This window comes from Stenella coeruleoalba, assembly GCF_951394435.1.
Source record: "Stenella coeruleoalba genome assembly, chromosome: 10".
In the NCBI taxonomy this organism is placed as follows: domain Eukaryota; kingdom Metazoa; phylum Chordata; class Mammalia; order Artiodactyla; family Delphinidae; genus Stenella; species Stenella coeruleoalba.
Window position 1 is genome coordinate 83,827,357 of NC_137156.1, and position 22,869 is coordinate 83,850,225.

At 42.5% G+C, this 22,869-nt stretch overlaps 1 protein-coding gene across 1 annotated transcript; it reads left to right on the forward strand.

Annotated features, from left to right (window-relative positions):
• The first annotated feature begins 593 nt into the window (after positions 1–593).
• Positions 594–22,831, forward strand: ARL6IP5 (ARF like GTPase 6 interacting protein 5). The gene is made up of 3 exons (XM_079935258.1): positions 594–901; positions 19,680–19,897; positions 21,881–22,831. The coding sequence occupies exons 1-3, from the start codon at positions 726–728 to the stop codon at positions 22,051–22,053; spliced, it is 567 nt and encodes a 188-aa protein (XP_079791384.1). The 5' UTR covers positions 594–725; the 3' UTR covers positions 22,054–22,831.
• Positions 22,832–22,869: the final 38 nt, after the last annotated feature.

Sequence of the window (22,869 nt, forward strand, 5' to 3'; positions counted from 1 at the left end):
AGCTCAGGGCTGAAGTGACCAGAGTGCCCACTTCATCAGACCAGCACAGTAGTTGTATAATTTTGCCCCCACAGAACAGAGATAGAGAACAAAGAAGAAAAGTGAAAGAACAGACCAGCCCTTCCGTTCTACACGTCCTTCTTTCCCATTTTGCCAGTCTCATTTCACTCATAGTGACTCATGGTGAAACAGAGAAATATGTGAATTGCATTCGGATGTGCAAAGGTTAGTAACTACTTAATTTTCAAAACCAGCTCATCCTCCAGAAACACTATATTTGCCTTCCACTCCATTTCACTTAGATTGTCTTCTGAACAGCTGCAAAAATTGTCCTTAAGGTCCAGACGACATTCGTAGATTAGACCCTCAAAAGGGGAATTTTAAAGCACGTTGTATTCGGACTGCCCGGGAAGGCATTGCCACTTCTCTTCAGACGGGGGATTTCCGCCGATTTCTTTCTGTTATTTCACCTCTGTTTTGCACTCTGCTCCTTGCTCTGCTGCGGGCCCCCAGTTTTCCTGTAACCAACCACTTAGAACCAATCAAGAAGTAAAGAAGAGAAGAAACGCCCGCCCGCTCCCAATTTCTTTTGTTTCTCTGCCCGCCAACCGCAGAGCCGACCGAGCCAGAGCCGCTGTCATCTTTAACCCCGCTCAGCTGATCGGTTGCCGCCGCCGCCGCCGCCAGATTCCAGAAGCAAAGAACAAGAAGCTGGGAAGCCAGACATGGACGTGAATATAGCTCCGCTCCGCGCCTGGGACGATTTCTTCCCAGGCTCTGACCGCTTCGCCCGTCCGGACTTCAGGGACATTTCCAAATGGAACAACCGCGTGGTGAGCAACCTGCTCTATTATCAGACCAACTACCTGGTGGTGGCTGCCATGATGATTTCCGTCGTGGGGTAAGTGGGGTCCCCCTCCCGGGTACTGATCGGGGTCAGCACCGAGTGGGATCTTGGTGCAAGATCCCGGGATGCGTAAACGCTCTCCAAGACCAGCTCCTGTCCTGACAACTGCAAGCGGCCAAACCAGTGGAAACTTGTTCGCAGGGCGAGGCCGCAGCAATCTGGGGGCCCTTTTTTTTTTTTCCGCGCCTCGGGCTGAAGAGTGATGGGGGGTCCTGGGGTGAGGAAATGTTGCCAACCTCAGGCAAGAAAAAAATGACTTCTTTCCCGCTGTACCCCAATTACGCTTTTGCTGGGGGTGATATTTGTAGCGCCCCAGTCTCTTAAAAATAAGGAGAAAGAGGCAAGTGGCGTAACCTTATGCTGGGACTGGCTGGGGCGGACGCCGCCCTGGAAGGCTTGGGGCGCCAGGGTGTGGATCCGGACTCTGCCTTCTGGGGTGTTAGTGTAGAAGGGGCATCAGAGAGGCGACTCTCTTTATAGGTTTCTCTGCCTAATGCCTGCCACATTGTACGGGAAAGCTGAGCTTCGGAGCAGAAGGGTGGGTGTAGCCTGGTGGCGCATCTCCCAGTGTGGGGTGAAGTCTGCCATGACTTTAGAAACGGTGTCCTTTTGCTCTTTTTTCTTCCAGTAGTTGCCAGGCATGGTCACTTTATCTTCACACCCGATCTTAAAATTGTGTCCTCTGTTATATGCGATTTCACACAACACCTGTTCTTCTAGAAACCACTTTTTCTGGTAGTTCACCCTTTAAGAAATGCCTCACTCACTTTTGCAAGATGGGGTGGTGATATTCTAGATCTTGCTGATCCCATGCACCTTTAAAGAAAAAAGCACCCTCAGACTTTATAAAGAAACCCATTTGCCATTAAAGAAGTGTCTGGCATTTCTATTTGAAAGCAAACACAGAAGGAAAGCAAGCTGGCCTGGGAGAAAGGAAAAATCTAAACTTGTAAAGGGTGGGAAAGGGCAAATAGGATGGTTTCTGTAGTTGGTTTGCTGTTCTTTGGCATATTTATTGAGTCACTTCTCTGTGCCAAGCTTGGGCACACCAAGATCAATCACACATGAATCCTGACCAAAGGGCACGTGACAGTTGTTGAGAAGATGTAGGACCAAATACCCAGCACAGGGGGGGAGAGGGAGAGTTCACAGTTTCTGGGTGTGGTTCAGAATATCTGCCCCCATGCAGAAGTGAACTCTCATTTGTGTGACTGAATAGACAATTACACAGATCCTCATGATGTGTTGCTTAAGGAATTTCCAACTCAGAATGGCTTGGTGTGTGGACAGCATGGGCTCTGAACCGACTCCGAATTATACAGCAGCCAAGTTAAAATTAGTTGGAGTCAGACAGGCCTGGAGCAGCTGCCTTCTGAACCTTCCCCTAGCTTTATGCTTAAGGCTTATTTCTCCGAACAATAAAAAAATTTCTTTAAAACAAAATCTCTGGTAAATAGGATTGCCTCTGTTGTTTTGCTTTTTCTTTTCTCTTTCTTTGTAAAGGCATCTTACCTGGTCGTCTAGCTATGGGGTCTTTTTTTTTTTTTTGAGGTACACTCCCCCAAATCTAGATATAGGGCAAGATTTGACACAGACCAATCAAATGTATAGAAAAAAAAACAAAAACAAACAAAAAACCTTGCTTTTCAAAAAGATGTACTGCCCAGATCAGACACAAGCTCCAGCAGCATTGCTACCTTGATGGAATTCATTTTTCACTATGAATGCGCTGACTAAATATAGCTCCTTCATTGTGGTGTCTTAGCCTACTAACTCAGGCAGTTTGGGGTGTTGGCCCTTCCTATTTCCCTTTTCAAATAGGAGATGGGGATTGGCAGTCACATTTTTGAAAGTGAAAGTGAAAAGTAGCCATTTCATTTTTGTAAAATGTCTTTATTGGAGTATAATTGCTTTACAATGGTGTGTTACTTTCTGCTGTATAACAAAGTGAATCAGCTATACGTATACATATATCCCCATATCCCCTCCCTCTTGCGTCTCCCTCTCACCCTCCCTATCCCACCCGCCATTTCATTTTTTAATTAATCTTATCTTTAAAAACTTACAAAAGATACAGGCTAGTAAGTTGTTCTGAAAATTGTGTGCCAAGTGTGGGATTCCCTTTGTACCCCAGTAAAACCTGGTGTGACATCTTCAACTGTTTCCTATGCATCTACAAATGCACAGCCTGTAGTTCTTTCCAGATTGCACTTTTCTTCCTTTATAATTTAATAATAATAAAAGCTAACATTTATTGAGTGCTCTGTGTGCCAGGTACTTTGGTAAGTAATTTAGCAAATTCCCTCATACAACCCGATGAGATGAGACATTATTATTGCATTATTATTGTTGTTATTATTAGACCTGAGGCTCTGAAAGTTTAAACGACCTGCTCAAAGTCACAACCCCAGACTCTTAACTACTATGCCATCTTCCTATGAGTCATGAGGTTTGGAATTGTAGTATCTTAAAGCTGGAAGAAACTAAATGTCTTCAGGGTCAGGGAGGCTTTGTTGATGCCAGAAAGTTTCTGATTCTAAACAGGACTCTCCTCTTTTGGTGATATCAGTAGATGGGAGGGTCAGAACAGAGCTGGAGGCTGTTTGACTGGATTCTCTACTGGCATCTGATGGTTTCTCATGATATCTTGGTAGAGTGTGTGTGAAAATGTGGCCTGGGTGTTTCCCGGGGAAAGGACTGTGTTGGAAGTGTCTTCTTCAATGGTACCATCCCCTGCTGGACAGAAGGGACCGCCAGGTCATTGTTGGAGGGCTCTAGCCTCAAGTCTAAAGACTTCTGAGAAGTGGATATTATCTAGCTCCAAAACACCCGGAAGGGCTGCCCAGACCAAGATGGAGATTAAGAGGGATTAGGATAGAGACAGATCAGGCCTGAGGGCCTGATCAGTCAGGGCCTGGTAATCCATGGTTAGAAGTTTGGTCTTCATCCTAAAAGCATGGTTTCCCAGGCATATGACTTCCACTCAGGAGATCTATTCTGCCTCTTAGATTAAGTCTAAGTCTCTTAGCTAATAGTCCTTGTGGGGGACAGTTGTCATACCTTCTGGCTCTTCACAGAGTAGAAAGTAGTGGTTAAGAATTTCAGCACCAGAGCCTGGTTAAGTAAATTTTGAATCCCAACTACCAGTCACTAGCCATGTGACCTTGGGTAGGTCACTTGAACCACCCTTTGCCTCAGGTTCCTCATCTGTAAAATGAGACTAATGATAGTACCTGCATTGTAGGGCTTTTCTGAGGATTATCTGAGTTAATATAGGCAAGTTTCTTAGAACAGTGTCCAGCTCCTACTTTTTGCTTCACGAAATTTGTTTTGGAGTTTTCATTATTATTTGCATCATTGTTGGTGTTATCATTGACTTAAGGAGAAACACAGATAGCATCTGTATCCCAGCAGCTCCATCCACCCAAACACCAGTCCCCAACTTACTCATCTCCTCCTGCTTCTCCTACAGGATTTTGCCCCTCACTCCCCACACGTGTGCACACATCTTGTCTGGTATTTACCCCACAGGCTTTTAATTTGTCTCTTCACTTGTCTTCACTCTGCACTGTTGAGTCCTTGAGGCCAGAGACTGTGGGTTTTTTAATTAATTAATTAGTTAATCAATCAATTTGACTGCACCAGCTCTTAGTTGCAGCACGCAGGATCTTCGTTGCGGTATGCCGACTTCTTAGTTGCGGCATGCATGCGGGATCTAGTTCCCTGACCAGGGATGGAACCCGGGCCTGCTGCATTGGGAGCGCAGAGTCTTACCACTGGACCACCAGGGAGTTCCCTGTGGGTTTTGTTTGTGATTATTTTTTTCTTTTTCTTGTTGTTGTGGTTAGCATTATTTTTATTCCCTGGATCCCCAAGGCCTATAATACAGCAGATGTTTAGCTGGCGAATGCAAAGAATAAATAAATGAACGTAAGGTTTCAACGTGATCACGGGGGCAACTTTTAACAGAATAAATTATTTTGAAGCACATAGCAGCATGCCAGCACATAACAGCAATATGCTCCTGGAGTGATTCTAACTGGGTCGTTGCTGACAGTGCTTACTACGTATTGGTTAGGATTACTATGGTGTAAAAATTCAATTTCAAAAAGTTTAGAATTCAGAATCTTTGCTAATTCATATTGCCCTTGCAAATTTGGTGAAATACCCTTCTGTAGTGTTTCTCCAACTGGGTTCTGCTGACACTGTGGATCGTAGAATTCTTTGTTGTAGGGGGCTGTCCTGTGTATTGTAGGATGTTTAGCACCATCTCTGCTCTCTACTATGTGAAGATTGATAAATCAGTTTTTACTTGTTTTATTAGTAAAACATAATTTGGAAAAAAAAAAGTGCCCTCCCCTTCAGTTGTGACAATCGAGAAATTGTCACTTATTATTTGTAGATTTTTTTGATGATGGCCATTCTGACCGGTGTGAGGTGATACCTCATTGTAGTTTTGATTTGCATTTCTCTCATGATTAGTGATGTTGAGCATCCTTTCACGTGTTTGTTGGCAATCTGTATATCTTCTTTAGAGAAATGTCTGTTTAGGTCTTCTGCCCATTTTTGGATTGGGTTGTTTGTTTTTTGATATTGAGCTGCATGAGCTGCTTGTAAATTTTGGAGATTAATCCTTTGTTGGTTGCTTCATTTGCAAATATTTTCTCCCATCCTGAGGGTTGTCTTTTGGTCTTGTTTATGGTTTCCTTTGCTGTGCAAAAGCTTTTAAGTTTCATTACATCCCATTTATATATTTTTGTTTTTATTTCCATTTCTCTAGGAAGTGGGTCAAAAAGGATCTTGCTATGATTTATGTCATAGAGTGTTCTGCCTATGTTTTCCTCTACGAGTTTCACAGTGTCTGTCCTTACATTTAGGTCTTTAATCCATTTTGAGTTTATTTTTGTGTATGGTGTGAGGGAGTGTTCTAATTTCATTCTTTACATGTAACTGTCCAGTTTTCCCAGCACCACTTATTGAAGAGGCAGTCTTTTCTCCATTGTATATTCTTGCCTCCTTTATCAAAAATAAGGTGACCATATGTGCGTGGGGTTATCTCTCGACTTTCTATCCTGCTCCATTGATCTGTATTTCTGTTTTTGTGCCAGTACCATGCTGTCTTGATTCCTGAAGTCAGTATAGTCTGAAGTCTGGGAGCCTGATTCCTCCAGCTTTTCTTTCTCAAGATTGCTTTGGCTATTTGGGGTCTTTTGTGTTTCCATACAAATTGTGAAATTTTTTGTTCCGGTTCTGTGAAAAATGCCATTGGTAGTTTGATAGGGATGGCCTTGAATCTGTAGATTGCTTTGGGTAGTATAGTCATTTTCATGATACTGATTCTTCCAATCTAAGAACATGGTAGATCTCTCCATCTGTTTGTATCATCTTTAATTCCTTTCATCAGTGTCTTATAGTTTTCTGCATACAGGTCTTTTGTCTCCTTACATAGGTTTATTCCTAGGTATTTTATTATTTTTGTTGCAATGGTAAATGGGAGTGTTTCCTTGATTTCTCTTTCAGGTTTTTCATCTCTAGTGTATAGGAATGCAAGAGATTTTTGTGCATTCATTTTGTATCCTGCTTCTTTACCAAATTCATTGACTAGCTCTAGTAGTTTTCTGGTAGCATCTTTAGGATTCTCTGTGTATAGTATCATGTCATCTGCAAACAGTGACAGCTTTACTTCTTCTTTTCCGATTTGGATTCCTTTTATTTCTTTTTCTTCTGTGGTTGCTGTGGCTACAACTCCCAAAACTATGTCGAATAATACTGGTGAGAGTGGACAACCTTGGGGCTCGTCTCTGGAGCTCCCATAGGTTTTGGGTCGTCGTGTTTTCATTGTCATTTGTTTCTAGATATTTTTGGATTTCCTCTTTGATTTCTTCAGTGATCTCTGGTTATTTAGTACTGTATTGTTTAGCCTCCATGTGTTTGTATTTTTTACAGATTTTTTCCTGTAATTGATATCTAGTCTCATAGCGCTGTGGTCGGAAAAGGTACTTGATATGATTTCAATTTTCTTAAATTTACCAAGCCTTGATTTGTGACCCAAGATATGATCTATCCTGGAGAATGTTCCATGAACACTTGAGAAGAAAGTGTATTCTGTTGTTTGTGGATGGTATGGCCTATAAATATCAATTAAGTCCATCTTGTTTAATGTATCATTTAAAGCTTGTGTTTCCTTATTTATTCTCATTTTGGATGATCTGTCCATTAGTGAAAGTGGGGTATTAAAGTCCCCTACTATGATTGTGTTACTGTCGATTTCCCCTTTTATGGCTGTTAGCATTTGACTTATATATCGAGGTGCTCCTATACTGGGTGCATAAATATTTACAACTGTTATATCTTCTTCTTGGATTGATCCTGTGATCATTTTGTAGTGTCCTTCTTTGTCTCTTGTAATAGTCTTTATTTTAAAGTCTATTTTGTCTGATATGAGAATTGCTACTCCAGCTTTCTTTTGATTTCCATTTGCGTGGAATATCTTTTTCCATCCCCTCACTTTCAGTGTGTATGTGTCCCGAGGTCTGAAGTGGGTCTATTGTAGACAGCATATATACGGGTCTTGTTTTTGTATCCATTCAGCCAATCTATGTCTTTTGGTTGGAGCATTTAATCCATTTACATTTAAGGTAGTTATCAATATGTATGTTCCTATTACCATTTTCTTATTTGATTTGGGTTTGTTATTATAGGTCTTTTCCTTCTCTTGTGTTTCCTGCCTAGAGGAGTTCCTTTAGAATTTACTGTAAAGCTGGTTTGGTGGTGCTGAATTCTCTTAGCTTTTGCTTGTCTATAAAGGTTTTAATTTCTCTGTCAAATCTAAATGAGATCCTTGCTGGGTAGAGTAATCTTGGTGGTGGATTTTTCCCTTTCATCACTTTAAATATGTCCTTCCACTCCCTTCTGGCTTGCAGAGTTTCTGCTGAAAGATCAGGTATTAACCTTATGGGGATTCCCTTGTATATTTGTTGTTTTTCCCATGCTGCTTTTAATATTTTTTCTTTGTATTTAATTTTTGATAGTTTGATTAATATGTGTCTTGGCATGTTTCTCCTTGGATTTATCCTGTATGGGACTCTCTGTGCTTCCTGGACTTGATTAACTATTTCCTTTCCCATATTAGGGAAGTTTTCAACTATAATCTCTTCAAATATTTTCTCAGTCCCTTTCCTTTTCTCTTCTTCTTCTGGGACCCCTATAATTTGAATGTTGGTGTGTTTAATGTTGTCCCAGAGGTCTTTGAGACTGTCCTCAATTCTTTTCATTCTTTTTTCTCTATTCTGCTCTGCAGTAGTTATTTCCACTATTTTATCTTCCAGGTCATTTATCCATTCTTTTACCTCAGTTATTCTGCTATTGATTCCTTCTAGAGAATTTTTAATTTCATTTATTGTGTTGTTCATCGTTGTTTGTTTGCTCTTTAGTTCTCGAGGTCCTTGTTAAACGTTTCTTGTATTTTCTCCATTCTATTTCCAAGATTTTGGATCATCTTTACTATCATTATTCTGAATTCCTTTTCAGGTAGACTGCCTATTTCCTCTTCATTTCCTTGGTCTGGTGGGTTTTTACCTTGCTCCTTCATCTGCTGTGTGTTCCTCTGTCTTCTCATTTTGCTTAACTTACTGTGTTTGGGCTCTCCTTTTCACAGGCTGCAGGTTCGTAGTTCCCGTTGTTTTTGGTGTGTGCCTCCACTGGGTAATGTTGGTTCAGGGAGCTGTGTAGGCTTCCTGGTGAGGGCACTGGTGCCTGTGTTCTGGTGGATGAGGCTGGATCTTGTCTTTCTGGTGGGCAGGACCACATCCAGTGGTGTGTTTTTGGGTGTCTGTGACCTTATTATGATTTTAGGCAGCCTCTCTGCTAATGGGTGGGGCTGTGTTCCTGTCTTGCTAGTTGTTTGGCATAGGGTGTCCAGCACTGTAGTTTGCTGGTCGGTGAGTGGAGCTCGGTCTTAGCATTGAGATGGAGATCTCTGGGAGAGCTTTTGCTGTTTGATATTATGTAGAGCCGGGAGGCCTCTGGTGGACCAATGTCCTGAACTTGGCTCTCCCACCTCAGAGGCACAGGCCTGACACCTGGCTGGAGCATGAAGACCCTGTCAGCCACATGGCTCAGAAGAAAAGGGAGAAAAAAGAGAAAGAAAGAAAAAAATAAATTAACATTATTAAAATAAAAAAAATAAATTATTAAAAAAGTAAAAAGTAATTAAGAAAAGAAAAGAAAAAAGAAAGAAGAGGGCAACCAAACCAAAAAACAAATCCACCAATGATAACAAGCGCTAAAAACTATTCAAAAACAAACAAACAAACAACAAAAAAACCAAAAACGGACAGACAGAACCCTAGGACAAATGGTAAAAACAAAGCTATACAGACAAAAATCACACAGAGAAGCATACATACACACACTCACAAAATGAAAAAAAGAAAAAAATATATCTATAAATATTTTAAAAAAAGGAAGAGAGCAACCAAATCAATAAACAAATCTACCAATGATAATAAATACTAAACTAAGATAAACTTAAAACCAGAAACAAATTAGATGCAGAAAGCAAACCCCACATCTACAGTTCTCCCGAAGTCCACCACCTCACTTTTGGGATGATACATTGTCTGTTCAGGTATTCCAGAGACGCAGGGTACATCAAGTTGATTGTGGAGATTTAATCCACTGCTCCTGATGCTGCTGGGAGAGATTTCCCTTTCTCGTCTTTGTTCGCACAGCTCCTGGGGTTCAGCTTTGGATCTGGACCTGCCTCTGCGTGTAGGTCGCCTGAGGGCGTCTCTTCCTGCCCAGACAGGACGGGGTTAAAGGAGCAGCTGATTAGGGGGCTCTGACTCACTCAGGACGGGGGGAGGGAGGGGTACGGATGCGGGGCGGGCCTGCGGTGGCAGAGGCCAGCATGACGTTGCAGCAGCCTGAGGTGCGCCGTGCGTTCTCCCGGGGAAATTGTCCCTGGATCGCGGGACCCTGGCAGTGGCGGGCTGCACAGGCTCCCCGGAAGGGAGGTGTGGAGAGTGACCTGTGCTCGCACACAGGCTTCTTGGTGGCGGCAGTAGCAGCCTTAGTGTCTCATGCCCGTCTCTGGGGTCCATGCTGATAGCTGCAGCTCACGCCCATCTCTGGAGCTCCTATAAGCAGCGCTCTGAATCCCCTCTCCTCGAGCACCCCAAAACAATGGTCCCTTGCCTCTTAAGCAGGTCCAGGCTTTTTCCCAGACTCCCTCCCAGCTAGCTGTGGTGCCCTAGCCCCTTCAGGCTGTGTTCCTCAGCCAACCCCAGTCCTCTCCCTGGGATCTGACCTCCGAAGCCCGAGCCTCAGCTCCGAACACCGCCCCCGCGCCGCCCCGGTGGGTGAGCAGACAAGCCTCTTGGGCTGGTGAGTGCCGGTCGGCACCGATCCTCTGTGTGGGAATCTCTTCGCTTTGCCCCCCGCACCCCTGTTGCTGTGCTCTCCTCCGTGGCTCCGAAGCTTCCCCCCTCCGCCACCCGCAGTCTCCGCCCGTGAAGGGGCTTCCTAGTGTGTGGAAACCTTTCCTCCTTCACAGCTCCCTCCCACTGGTGCAGGTCCCATCCCTATTCTTTTGTCTCTGTCTTTTCTTTTTTCTTTTACCCTACCCAGGTACGTGGGGAGTTTCTTGCCTTTTGGGAGGTCTGAGGTCTTCTGCCAGCGTTCAATAGGTGTTCTGTAGGAGTTGTTCCACATGTAGATGTATTTCTGATGTATTTGTGGGGAGGAAGGTGATCTCTACGTCTTACTCCTCCACCGTCTTGAACGCCTCTCCTTAGCTAAAGTATTGATACTTTATCTCCATGTGGCCCATGTTGGTGCTACCACTGGGTGGAAACTAGAGTTACCACTTTTTGCTTTTAGTCGCTTAAGATGGTAAGGAGTTTCTTCTATCTGAAAAGAGTATTACTGTAATCTTTTCAAAATGAGTGTGGTCCCGGGACTTCCCTGGTGGTCCAGTAGTTAAGAATCCATCTTGCAAGGCGGGGGACGCCAGTTTCATCCCTGTTCGGGAGACTAAGATCCCACATGCCACAGGGCAACTAAGCCCACATGCCACAACTACTGACCCCACGTGCCACAGGAAAGATGCTGCGTGCAACAACTAAGACCTGACGCAGCCAAAAAATAAAAATAATTTTTTAAAAAAATGTGGTCCCATAATATGTTCTAGGCTGGTAGCCATCAGCATCTGGCTTTAAGAAATGGGCAGACTGTTTGCCCCTTTTACTGCAAAAAGGAAGAAAAACCAAGTTTCTAGCTGGTAGAGGAAGAAAAGAAAGAGCCCTTGGGTGGATGGGTATGTATTAAAACCTTTGCAGATGAAATCAATTGCATAAACAGGCTGAAACCTAGTGGAAATGTTTCTGAGATTCCTCAGCCAATTCTACAATATTACTCTATTTGTGTTGTTTCATTTGTTCACTCCACAAAGAATATGAGGCACTTACCGATTTCTCAGGCACCGTGCCGGGAGATACAGTGGAGAATGAGACAGCTGTGGTTCCTGCCTTCACCATGTTTCTAGAGGCACCAAGAGGATGCTGAACACATAAGAATTAATTTTTATATAAGTGCACAGAAACATACACATATATAAACACATCATTTTCAACCTGACTTACCTGATCTCCCCTATACGTTATGATGCCAAATCGCAAAACTCTCCGGCGTCAGAAATGGGAGAGGCATTGAGTATATGGACGGGGAAAGGATTATTAAACGGAACCATCCTCACCTGCAGCACAGATGCCTTCTACTCAGTTGGACAAGTATTTGCTGAGCACCTGCTACTTGCCAGATACTGTTGGTGCTCTGAGGATACCAGCAGGAGTACAAGTCCACCCAGCCATCCCAAATCCTCCCAGAATTAATCTCTTCCTGCCCTTCCACGCACTTGTATTTGCACTTGAGGCACTGCACATGGCATGCTGGCACATGTCGTTCCGGGGCGGGTCATGTGTTTCTTCTGAGTACAAAACTTTAAGAGGTCTGTCAACACTCAGTGAAATTTTAATCTCAAAATTCTTCCTCAAGTAAGAATTCTTCTGTTAAATCATCTTCTGACACTATGTATATAACCTTGTTCTTCTCAACACCTCCCCATACACACTTTATTTTTTAAAATATTTCCTGCGGTTGGTAGTTTCTATCCCCTTTCCCTATATAAGGATTTATAATGATTCTGGGTAAATGTTCAAGTAAATAGGCAGATTTGGGGCTTCTTTTTTACCCCTTTCTAAGAGGGCAAAAGCTCTCGATCAACTTACTAGGGGCAGAGAGCTCTGTACAGGAAATGCAATTCTAAAAGATGAACTGGACCTGTACCAAATTGAACAGCACCCTTGGAGATTTTTTATTTTCCTTTTGGACAAGTGAATCACTCAGCTTCAGAATACTTATAACATCCTCCCCTGGCTCTTGTAATGAGCTTGGCTTCTTGTTTCAGGGAACACTTCCGTGCCCGTGATCTTAAGAAAAAACCTGTAGGCTGCATCTCCGTTCTGCAAGCATTTACCATAAATAGATAGGATTTCCTGGCCTTTTCTCCCAGGGGGCATTTGTGAAATGGAGACACCTGGAAGACAGAAAGCCCATCTGAAGTGGAAAACCGGGGCTCTGGCTTCTGCTTCTTCTAATCTGCTTTGTATCCCATCAGTGAAGTCTTCATCTGCAGGAAACAAAAAGGAATGCAGAAATTGGGGTTAGTGGGAGGTAAATAGACAGGAACTGCTTGTAGGAAGGGAGTTTATGTGTCACCAGGCTCATTAGCATTTGTCCAAACCCCTGTCCTCTCTCCACAGTGCTGTAAGAACTTGCCATGTGACAACCATTTAATCAACTCCACTAAAAGCATTCAGAAAGAACAGTTTGTAAACAAATATCTTTCCACTTGAGTTCTAAAGCATTATTGTGAGATTAACTGTGGGTTCCTAATTGTTGAAGGCAGTGATCAGTGTACGTGAGGGTTCATTATACCATTCTCTCTACCTTTAGAAATTTGCTGTAAAAAAAGTTTAAAAAGGATCTGTTGCAGTCTAATTAGTCCCTTGTATAGTGACTATTTGAAGCTCCACGGCTAGGGGAGGGGTGAGACTCATGGCTTCTAACCCAGGTCCAAGCTGTTGCTAATAAAATATAAAACCAGCAATGAGCTTGATAAATACGAAAGAAAACACGGAGGTTCATATGTCTTAGAATGGATACTTTTTACATGCCACCTGCTGCCAAGACAGCGGATCATTTGGATGTGTTTAGTTTGATGGGACCAGTACACACGGTGTGATGAATATTCAGTACACAGCGAGTATGCAATAAATACTATGAGCTGAGCTGATTCGGTTGGTTAGGAAAATCTCAAGGTTAGGTTACTTTAACCTTTCTGTGACAAAGGAGTCTGATCCCTGCCCCACCTTAACTGCCTGTGATCATTAGACCCAGGAGACACCGATCACGTTTACTCAAAACTGATTTGTACATTTACGTTTGTCCTTTATAGTCAGAGACAGTTCTTGCCAGGAAGGAAGCCGTGTTGGGATACCAAAATAACCACAGAAGAAGGTTGGGATTATCTGAGGAATCCAAGGGCAAGAGGGCCTATATAGACAGGTCTGCAGGTGGATGAATCTCTCTCTGTCCCACCCACTCTCCCTCCTGGCCCCCAGCCAGCACTAGTGACAGAACTTACAAAGATTCCTCCTTCCAGCGAGCCCAAGGGCCCTGCGATTTCATCTGATTATCTCCTATGTTTGCATAGGAGTTTTTCCTACTTTCGGTTTTTGTTTTGTTCCTTTCATCGCAACTCTGTGAAGGTACAAAGACGGGGACCGTTTCTACAGTAATACTTAGTGTACAGTGAGAATAATCGCGATTTGTCCAAGATAAATCTCTTGTCACTTAATTCCTGGCCATAGAAAGTTGCTGAGCTTACTTTAAATAACATGAAAATGTGCTAGATTCTCACTTCCCCTTTTTCTTTCTTTCTACAAATATTTACTGAACTCCTGCTCTGTGCCAGCCACTGCGCCAAGTGCTGGGGAGAAAATGTCACGGTCCCTGCCCTCATAGCGCTTGGTCTCTAGTGGGAGACAGAGACATTCATCCAATATTCATTCAAGTAAATATCAAACTGCCACTGGGTTCAGAGCTATGAAGAAGAGGCAGACGGTGCCAGGATGTGGTCAGAGAGACTGAGAAAAAGCTGATTAAGCTGAGATTCGAAGAAGATAGGAGTGAATCAGGCAGAAAGAACGGCTTGTGCTCAGGCCTGTGATGGCCAGGGGCAGGGTAAGTTCTAGAGACAGATAAGAATGCCAGCAGATGGCTTGCAGAATCAGGAGGCGGCGGTATGAAAAAGCTGGCAGGCAGAGATGGTGTACCCCTTAGCCATCCCTCATACTGATGATTCAGATTGTCCCTTCGTCCTGAGAGATGCAGCTTAAGCCAAATTGCAGACTTGGTGGGTGAAGTGTGACCTGAATTTCCGGCCACATTTACGCCCTCAGCTCAGCCCCATCGTCCCAGGTACAAACTACATACCCTGGCTGCAGAGGCAAGCAGGGGCCAGACCCTGAGGGGCCTTGTAGAATGTGGAAAGAATCCTGTTTTTATCCTAAGAGTGATGAGAAGCAAGAAAATGGATGGGTGGATTCATACTGGCAGTGACCCCTCTGGTTGTTTAAGAACCTCAGAAAAACATCACCAATTTAGAGAAGTGCACTGTGAGTAAATTGTTCCCCGCTTTCTTGGTGAGTCAGGCTTCCTCAGGAACCAAACTGACAAAATAGCTTTTTTGGGTTAGAAAATTGGAACTCAGTGCAAAGCTGCTTCTGCTGCTCAGAAAATATTTCACCACCTCTTTGGCTCTTGCTGGCATCACGGCATGGCAGGCATTACCAAACGTGCACTTGAGTCGATCTGAAGATCTCTGTTTGGGTAAACTTTTATCACCAGCACTGCAATTGGTGGCCTTGGGACAAATTTATTAACTTATCTATTCCTTACCTTGCTTCTATGTAGAATGAGGTGTGTTTTCAAGATCCATCCTAGCTCTAAAATTCTACTGTTGGCCGAGATTTTTTTTTTTTTTTTTTTTTTTAGCAACTTGTGCTGAAACTATAGCTATAGCTAGCTGAGTCATGTTGGCAAGTTTAGGACCTGTGTCCACAGCCACTCATAGCTGCCTTCCTTTAGAGAGAAATGAGAATGCTGAGGGATTTCCCAGAATGATCCTTAGTTGCTTACCCCAACTGGAAGGACAGGGTTCTAAAATGGTTGAGGGGGGAAATCTCTGAAGCTGGTTAACAACACAGAATGGGTTATATTATGAATTGCTGTCACAATTACATCAACTGGCACTGTTTTTCTCCCCCTGGATCCCTTTGACTATGTTCCTTCACTGCCCTGGGCCTCAGTTTATGCATCTGTTTAATGGGACTGGGGTGATTCCTCTTTGACGAGGCTGCTGGGATTCTAAACTTTTATACAACTGTCAGTGATTCCACCAGAATTTTTAACTATTACATTTATCTATCAACTTTTTAATTGGATAGGATACATATGTATGTAAGTATATATTTTTAACTCACAATAGAAAAAGTTATTGTTTTTGATTTGTAAAACTAGGTCCTATTTTCAACAAAGATAGAAAATCACGATCTCGCTCTCTTTTCTCTCCCTCCTCTCTCCCTCTCTCCTTTGCTTCCCTCTATCTTCCTTCCTCCCTTCCCCCCTCTCTCTCATTCACAGACTACCAAAAAATGAAATAGCACCCATCGAGCCCAATGGCAATTGTCCACATGAAAGCTGGGGTGGCACATTTATGGAAGTTTTGTCCTAAAGGTCCCTGGGCTTCATTGTGACTGATGTCACTAAGAACCCAACTGTTGAGTAAAACGGCTTTACTCATCTCAGTCGAGAACTGGTTCCCAAACTCCTACACTCACTGGAAAATGAAATTAATCTCTGGAGGGTGGTCTATTTTGCTCCAAGTAGAGGGAGGTGCCAGGGCAGTGGGAGTAGTGTGCATTTTACCCTTTCTTAGAATGGAATTGCCCTTAAGCGGAGTAAGGAAGAAAATCATTTCTGCTCCAAGTAACTTTGTTCATTTTTTTCCAGCTTGGAACTTGGTTTAATTACAGATCATGGCTGGGCACGTGGTAAGCTAAAACCACTTCCCTTGAACATGAGCAACAGGAACAGGTGAAAAGCAAATCTGGAATTGCTTGAGTCAGGCCTGGATTTTTCATTGTTCTTTGTCCTGGGCTTTATTTAGACATTCAGCCTAGGTATCTACCTCACTTGTCCCGAGAAAAATAGAAACAGTTTGGCATGCATTTTAGTATATGCTACACCTCATGAATTGTTATTTTAACAGATATTCTAGGAAGAACTGCGCCGGAGACCTTTGACACTTTGCCACCAACCAGCCATCTCCTATTTGCAGCTTATGCAAAGGAGTTTCCTAAACTTGAACCCTCTGCTCTGCTTCTTTGAGTTGATGTTGATTTTGTCAACATCAAGGCTATGTAAAAGGGTTTGTCTCTTTCAGGCACCTTTCCCCCATTTCTTTTATTTTTAAATATCAATTTTTTTTTTATTTTCAAGTAATACATGGCTATTGAAAAAATATGAAAATAGAGATAAGCAAATGGGAATATATTACTAATGATCCTATTACCCAGTATAACTACTGGAGGCTTTTGGTATCATTTCTCTCAGAATCTTTTTGGTGCTAGAAATGAAATTTATTAATCTGTGAGAGTTTCTGAGCCTCTCTACCCAGTCTCCCTACCACTAGCTAAAGAGGATTTTGTTTTGGCCCTGTCCAAGTCTTCCCTTCCCCAGACCTATAAGGAAATTTTTGTCTTTCCCAAACCAATTCCAGGGTCAAAGCTGGAGACACGGTATAAGCCAGATAAAACTGTGAAAAAGAAAAGAAAAAAGAACAAAGAGGCGAAAAGACCTAAATAATAAAAAACTGACGGAGGAGGACAGATAGACTAGCACGTGTGCTGGAAGGTGGGAAAGCTTGCAGGGCAGGTGGTGGATTGGTTACAAGAGGATCTAGAGAGTGGGCAGGAAACCAAGGTTTGGATGGGAGAAGGAAGAGCTTGGCTCTGCGTATGAATTGAAATTGCATTAATGTTATTGGAGAGATGAGGCAAGGTAAGATTGGACTGTTGTAGTTGGCCTGTCCCAAGCCGGTGTTGTGGGGCTGAGGAGCAGTTACTTTTATATCTTTTTTTTTTTTTTTTGAATTAACCATCCCATAGTCTTTTTTCTTTTTCTTTTCTTTTAAAGATCAGGTTTTAGTTTTTATTTTATCTTTTTTTTAAAAATTTATTTTTATTGGCTGTACTGGGTCTTAGCTGTGGCACGCAGGATCTTTTCATTGCAGCGGGCGGGCTCCAGAGCGTGTGGGCTCTGTAGCTTGCAGCGTGCAGGCTCTCTCGTTGAAGTGCGCGGGCTCAGTAGTTGCGGTACGCGGGCTTAGTTGCCCCACCACATGTGGGATCTTAGTTCCCTGACCAGGGCTCGAACCTGTGTCCCCTGCATTGCAAGACGGATTCTTAACCACTGGACCACCAGGGAGGTCCCCTTTTACATCTTTATATTTCATTTTTCATATGTTCATTTTATTTCTGATTACAAAATAATTTACGAATTGCAAAAATTTCTACTTCTGAGTTATATAACATAGGTGCTAAATCCACCTACCAGAGAGAATTGTCACTTTTACCCAATCAATATATTATTGTCTTCCCACATTATTATGTATACTTTGACTTTTTGAAAACAGTTGTATATGCCACCATTTAGTAAATTGTTGGCCACATAGGTTGTTTCTAAAGGTTATAAATGATAAATACCACTCGTGTGAATACTGTTACAGTTCAGTCTTTGCATTTTTATTCACTTCCTTAGACTATTCTAAAGAGGAGATTTTTGCCTTGAAGGGTATAAGTATTTGCAAGAGTTCTGAATGAAATAAGCAACTTATTAAAATTAATATAGGGGTTAATTTTAAATTACGTGCTACTACTTTTACCACTGTTTAACTCCGTGCATTTTGGTAGAAATTTTTTACTTTTTCAAAGGAGTCTGACATAACTTATGTCCCTGATTTCACCCATTAAGATATGCAATACTTTCACTCCTATTTGAAACTATTTAAAACAGCTTTGTGTTTCAGAAGGCAGAATCAGAGCTAAAATTTAAAGGGATTTTTAAAAAAAAGAATCTTAATTGTCCTAAATATGCATCCCAATATGAATATGACTCCTTCATCTGTTCTATTTCAGAGAAAGTAAGCTCTGGGCATCACCTTTCATTATCCTGTCTTCCAAATCAGTGATGTTAATATTCAGAGCATGATGGTAACACACGGACTCTCTTTGTCCTTCCCAAGCAAAATGCTCATTAGCCTCTTAGAAGGGTAAAAAGTTAGTAATTCATCATACTTGCTGACCACAAATGTCTTGTTAAGGATTTTGTACACACAGTGGGGTGGGAGGGTTGGGCTGAGTGGGGCTACAATGCCCAGTCATTCTCACTTATGAAATACTTGATCTAAATTTCCTCTTTATAATGTGTTTCCCCCATTATCAACAGTAGAGTAACCTTTGCTTCATGTAACAATGAAACTGGAGGTTCTATGCTTGGAAATCTCAGTTGATGACCCATCTCCTAATGATACTCTGGGCCTTTTAAAGAATTATAATGGCCTCTCCGTGCCAGGAGTCATAAACCCAAATGCCTCCATGGGCCAGGCAGCTTATATGAGAGAGCAGTGCAGGGGAGCTGTTAGAAAAACAATATTAATGGCAGCTCACTGGGGGCCTCTGTGTCAGAGATGCCATAGATACTGAGGGTGGGGGGTGAGGGCTGAGGCTAAAGGGAGAGCATTTATTCTATCTAAGTGAGAAGGCACTCCAGCCAGTGGCTGACATGGGAAACTGGGCCCAGTTTCGTGAGATTTTCTTGTTTCCGGGAGAAGCAAGAAATCCCAAGATTTATGGATTTTTTTTTTTTTTTTAAACACATTGGGGGCTTCCCTGTTGGCTCAGTGGTTAAGAGTCCGCCTGCCGATGCAGGGGACGCGGGTTTGTACCCCAGTCCGGGAAGACCCCATGTGCCGCGGGGCGGCTGAGCCTGCGCGTCCGGAGCTGGTGCTCCGCAACGGGAGAGGCCACAACAGTGAGAGGCCCGCGCACCGCAAAAAAAAAAAAAAAACAAAAAAACAAAAAAAAAACCATTGGGATTCAAGTAAAAGTTTTAAAAATTATTGCACAGTCCAAACACAAGTGTGACTGCAGACCGGATCGGGCTCATGGAGCCCACTGTGTGACCTGTACTCCACATTCATCTAGCATGGCAGCTTCTAGGAGGATTTAAATAAGCTCTTGGAGCTCAGAAAATACAATCAACGTGTACTAGAGCCCAGGATGTATAAAAGCTAAAGACAGCCGTCCAAAAGAGGGGCTCTAGTCTTTTAAAATGCTGGGCCTCTATTGAGACGGGCTATTTGATGGGAGTCACACTGCCTCAGTGGGAATCTTTGCTCCACCATTTTCTAACCTCTGTGCCTAAGTTTCTTCCTTTGAGAAGTAAATTGATAGCATCTACCTCATCAAGGTATGATTAAATGAGACAACTTACATAAAAGGCTTAAGTAAGTACTTTGTTGTTACTCTTCCTCCCCTTCCTCCTTTTCTTCCTCCTGACCTGGGCTCCCTCTTTTTTCATATCCCAGGTTCCTGAGCCCCTTCAACATGATTCTTGGAGGCATCGTGGTGGTGCTGGTGTTCACGGGCTTTGTGTGGGCAGCCCACAATAAAGACATCCTCCGCCGGATGAAGAAGCAGTACCCCACAACGTTTGTCATGGTGGTCATGCTAGCCAGCTACTTCCTCATATCCATGTTTGGGGGAGTCATGGTGTTTGTGTTTGGCATCACTTTTCCTTTGCTGTGTAAGTGAACCTGGGCCTTCCTTTCCTAATATCATAAAGAAATGTAGGCGCGATCATTCAGTGGGAATAACCTAACCTGTTTCTGAGGTGTGTTGGCAGGTCTACAAAATTATCAGAATTTTCTGAAACAGCAGATCAAGGCCTAATAGTCCATTAATTGCACAAATACAGTAAACAAAACAAATACGGATCACAAGTCATACAGCAGAAAAGTGGTATAGCCTGCACTGGAATCCAGATGTGTCTGATATCAGAGTCTGTTCTCAGGCGTTCAGTGCCAGGCATCCTGTGGTGACAGAGAAATGGATGTTTACTCTCTACTTACTCAGAAGATCATAATTAGTGTTGAAAGTTTTGTAAGTTGGCCCAGAATACAGATACCAAGTACTCCAATTCTGGTGAAGAGAAATAGACATTTTCTAAAGTCTATATGCCTTGTTTACCGAGATTCCCAAGCACTTGAAGCCTGAAACAGAGAACAGATAAAATTCCAGTCTCATCAAGAGAAATCTGATTAAAATTATAGTGTATTAAGTGACAGGAATAGCCCTTTCACTTTTAATAGCATTTCACGTGTGCCGCTAGACCATTAAATAAAATCAATTGCTTGTTTGAGGTTTGTTAGATTAAGCCCAGAATATTTATATGTGAATCTCATACCTTATTGGATAAAATAATTGAATCAGTAAATTTAGACTTTTTGAAATACTCTTCAGGTTTTCTTTATGTGCTACAGGCTTAGTACTTCAGTGATTCTGCTTAAATGCACAGCTTGTAAAAACACAAGCCAGGGTAATGAAATGTAGCAGAAGTCAAGAGTCAAGGGTCCAGGTTTCTATTCCTAGACCTGCTGGACACCAGCCATGGGATCTGGACCAGTTATCCTCTATGGGCTGTAGTTCACTCATCTATAACAGAAGGAAATTAGACAATATCAGTGATTCCCAAACTTTGATGATTGGGAGAATCATCCAGGATGATTTTTAAAAATATAAATTTGCCAGCTACATCCCTTGGAGATTTTGATTCTTTGGGTCCACAGTGGTGCCCAAAGACCCTGTATTTTTAGAAAGCTTCTCAAATGTTTCTAATGGCCGCTCTAGATTAGGAGCCTCCAGAGAGAACACACATCAGTGCGTCTCAAAATGAAGGTCCGAAATCGCCTACGTCAGAAGCATCCACAATTAGAAGCATCCACAATGATTACTGAACTGTTATATTCTGGCATCCTACCTCAGTCTTAACAGGCTGAATTTTAGGTGATGAAGACTGGGAATTTGCCTACTTAACCGTCTGTCCAGGTGATCTGTATGTACACAGAAGTTTGAAAACTGCTGGTGCAGATCACCCAGTGTGTCTGTTTAAAATACAGACTCCCAGGACCGTCCCCTTAAGATTCTGGTTCAGAAGGTCTAGGGGAGAGGCCAGAGAATCTTTATAAACAAACTCAGGTAATACTTAATAGTCAGGCAAATCTGGGGAACACCAGGTTACATAAGGCCCATAAGACCCTTAGCTTTTTATCTAGACATCTATACCCAACACTATGGAAAACTGCCCCATAGCAGACATTTTCTAAGAGGACTTCACCTGCATGCCTCCTGCAGGGACAAAATACAGGTAATCCCTGAACTGAGCATGAGCTCTTTTCTGAAATGCTTGGTGTTCAGTTGCTTTTTAGTGAAGTTGGAATCGCATGGATTCACTTTGAATTTCAGGGCATTTAAGTAGCATCTGAAAGGTAATGATATCAATGTGTGAAGGGAAGAGAGTGGCAGCCAGATTATGGTCCTTGCTGCTGAACACAACATTTTCCTGCACACACAAAGAATACTTTATATAAAGTCCAAGGATCCATGTGGGGACTTGGATCAATGAGAGAACCAGACGGGACTGTAGCTAACAGAGAAAGTTTCTGCTACAAGTGTGAAGGGAAACAGAGAACGGTTGCTTTGATGCTAACCACGTTTCACTTCCCTGTAGTGATGTTTATCCACGCATCGCTGAGACTCCGGAACCTCAAGAACAAACTGGAGAATAAAATGGAGGGGATCGGTCTGAAGAGGACGCCCATGGGCATTGTCCTGGATGCCCTAGAACAGCAGGAAGAGAGCATCAGCAAGTTCACTGACTATATCAGTAAAGTGAAGGAGTAAATAGAGCTGACCTGCTGATAGGGTTGCAGCAGAAATCGGGTTGCAGTTTGTCCTTGTCCAGACCTACTTTCCGTTTGTGTTTTTGAAATACGAGGTGCACAAACCATCCAGCTATCCATGGCAGCACGCACGGAGAGGCCACCCTGTTCTCCTCTCTGCTGTTACGGAGAAAAGGCCTCAAACTGAAAGAAACCACCCTCCTATTATGTCTGAAGTTTCAAGTGTGTTTATGAAAGCTGATAGGAAATGGGTCGCACTTATTTCTTAAGGGGAATAAAAGAAAAGAATTACGGATTGTACTGCAACAGTATGGTTATCTTGTAGGAAAAAAGTAATTGTAAAGGATCAAGGCAATATGAGTAAATGAAAAGACTACTGAAGGAGAGGATGTCATGCATTAGCCTGTTTTAATCCCCCTCAGCATCCTTCAAAAATATTCCTTCCTTAGGATTATAATATGTGGGGTATAAGTAGTTTTTATTTTTCTTTAAAATCAAAGGTGATCTCGATCACTTTGCCTCCTGTTTGATGTGCAGTGGATAAACCAGTTGTTTCTATTTTGTTTATAAATATAAAGCTAGCTATTTAGGAGAATATTTTGTCAACCTTTTGTAAATTTTTGAAGTGCTAGTAATATGTTCTCACTAGAAGGCATTTGTTGCAAACTAAATATCCTCTTCTTTAAGGAGGTTACAGCTCTGTAACCTGTGTTATTCTTGACGGTCTTGTTAAAAAACAAACAAAAAAATCAGAATAAAACTTGAGTTTCTATTGCACAGTTTTTGTTGTTATAATGACAAAAAGGTGTCCAAGATA

What these genes read in the sequence shown, in the direction of transcription:
- ARL6IP5 (XM_079935258.1), top strand. Translation starts at nt 726, where the DNA reads ATGGACGTGAATATAGCTCCGCTCCGCGCCTGGGACGATTTCTTCCCA. An exon ending in ATGATGATTTCCGTCGTGGG is followed by an intron (nt 902 to 19,679) that starts GTAAGTGGGGTC and finishes TTCATATCCCAG; the next exon opens with GTTCCTGAGCCCCTTCAACA. An exon ending in CATCACTTTTCCTTTGCTGT is followed by an intron (nt 19,898 to 21,880) that starts GTAAGTGAACCT and finishes ACTTCCCTGTAG; the next exon opens with TGATGTTTATCCACGCATCG.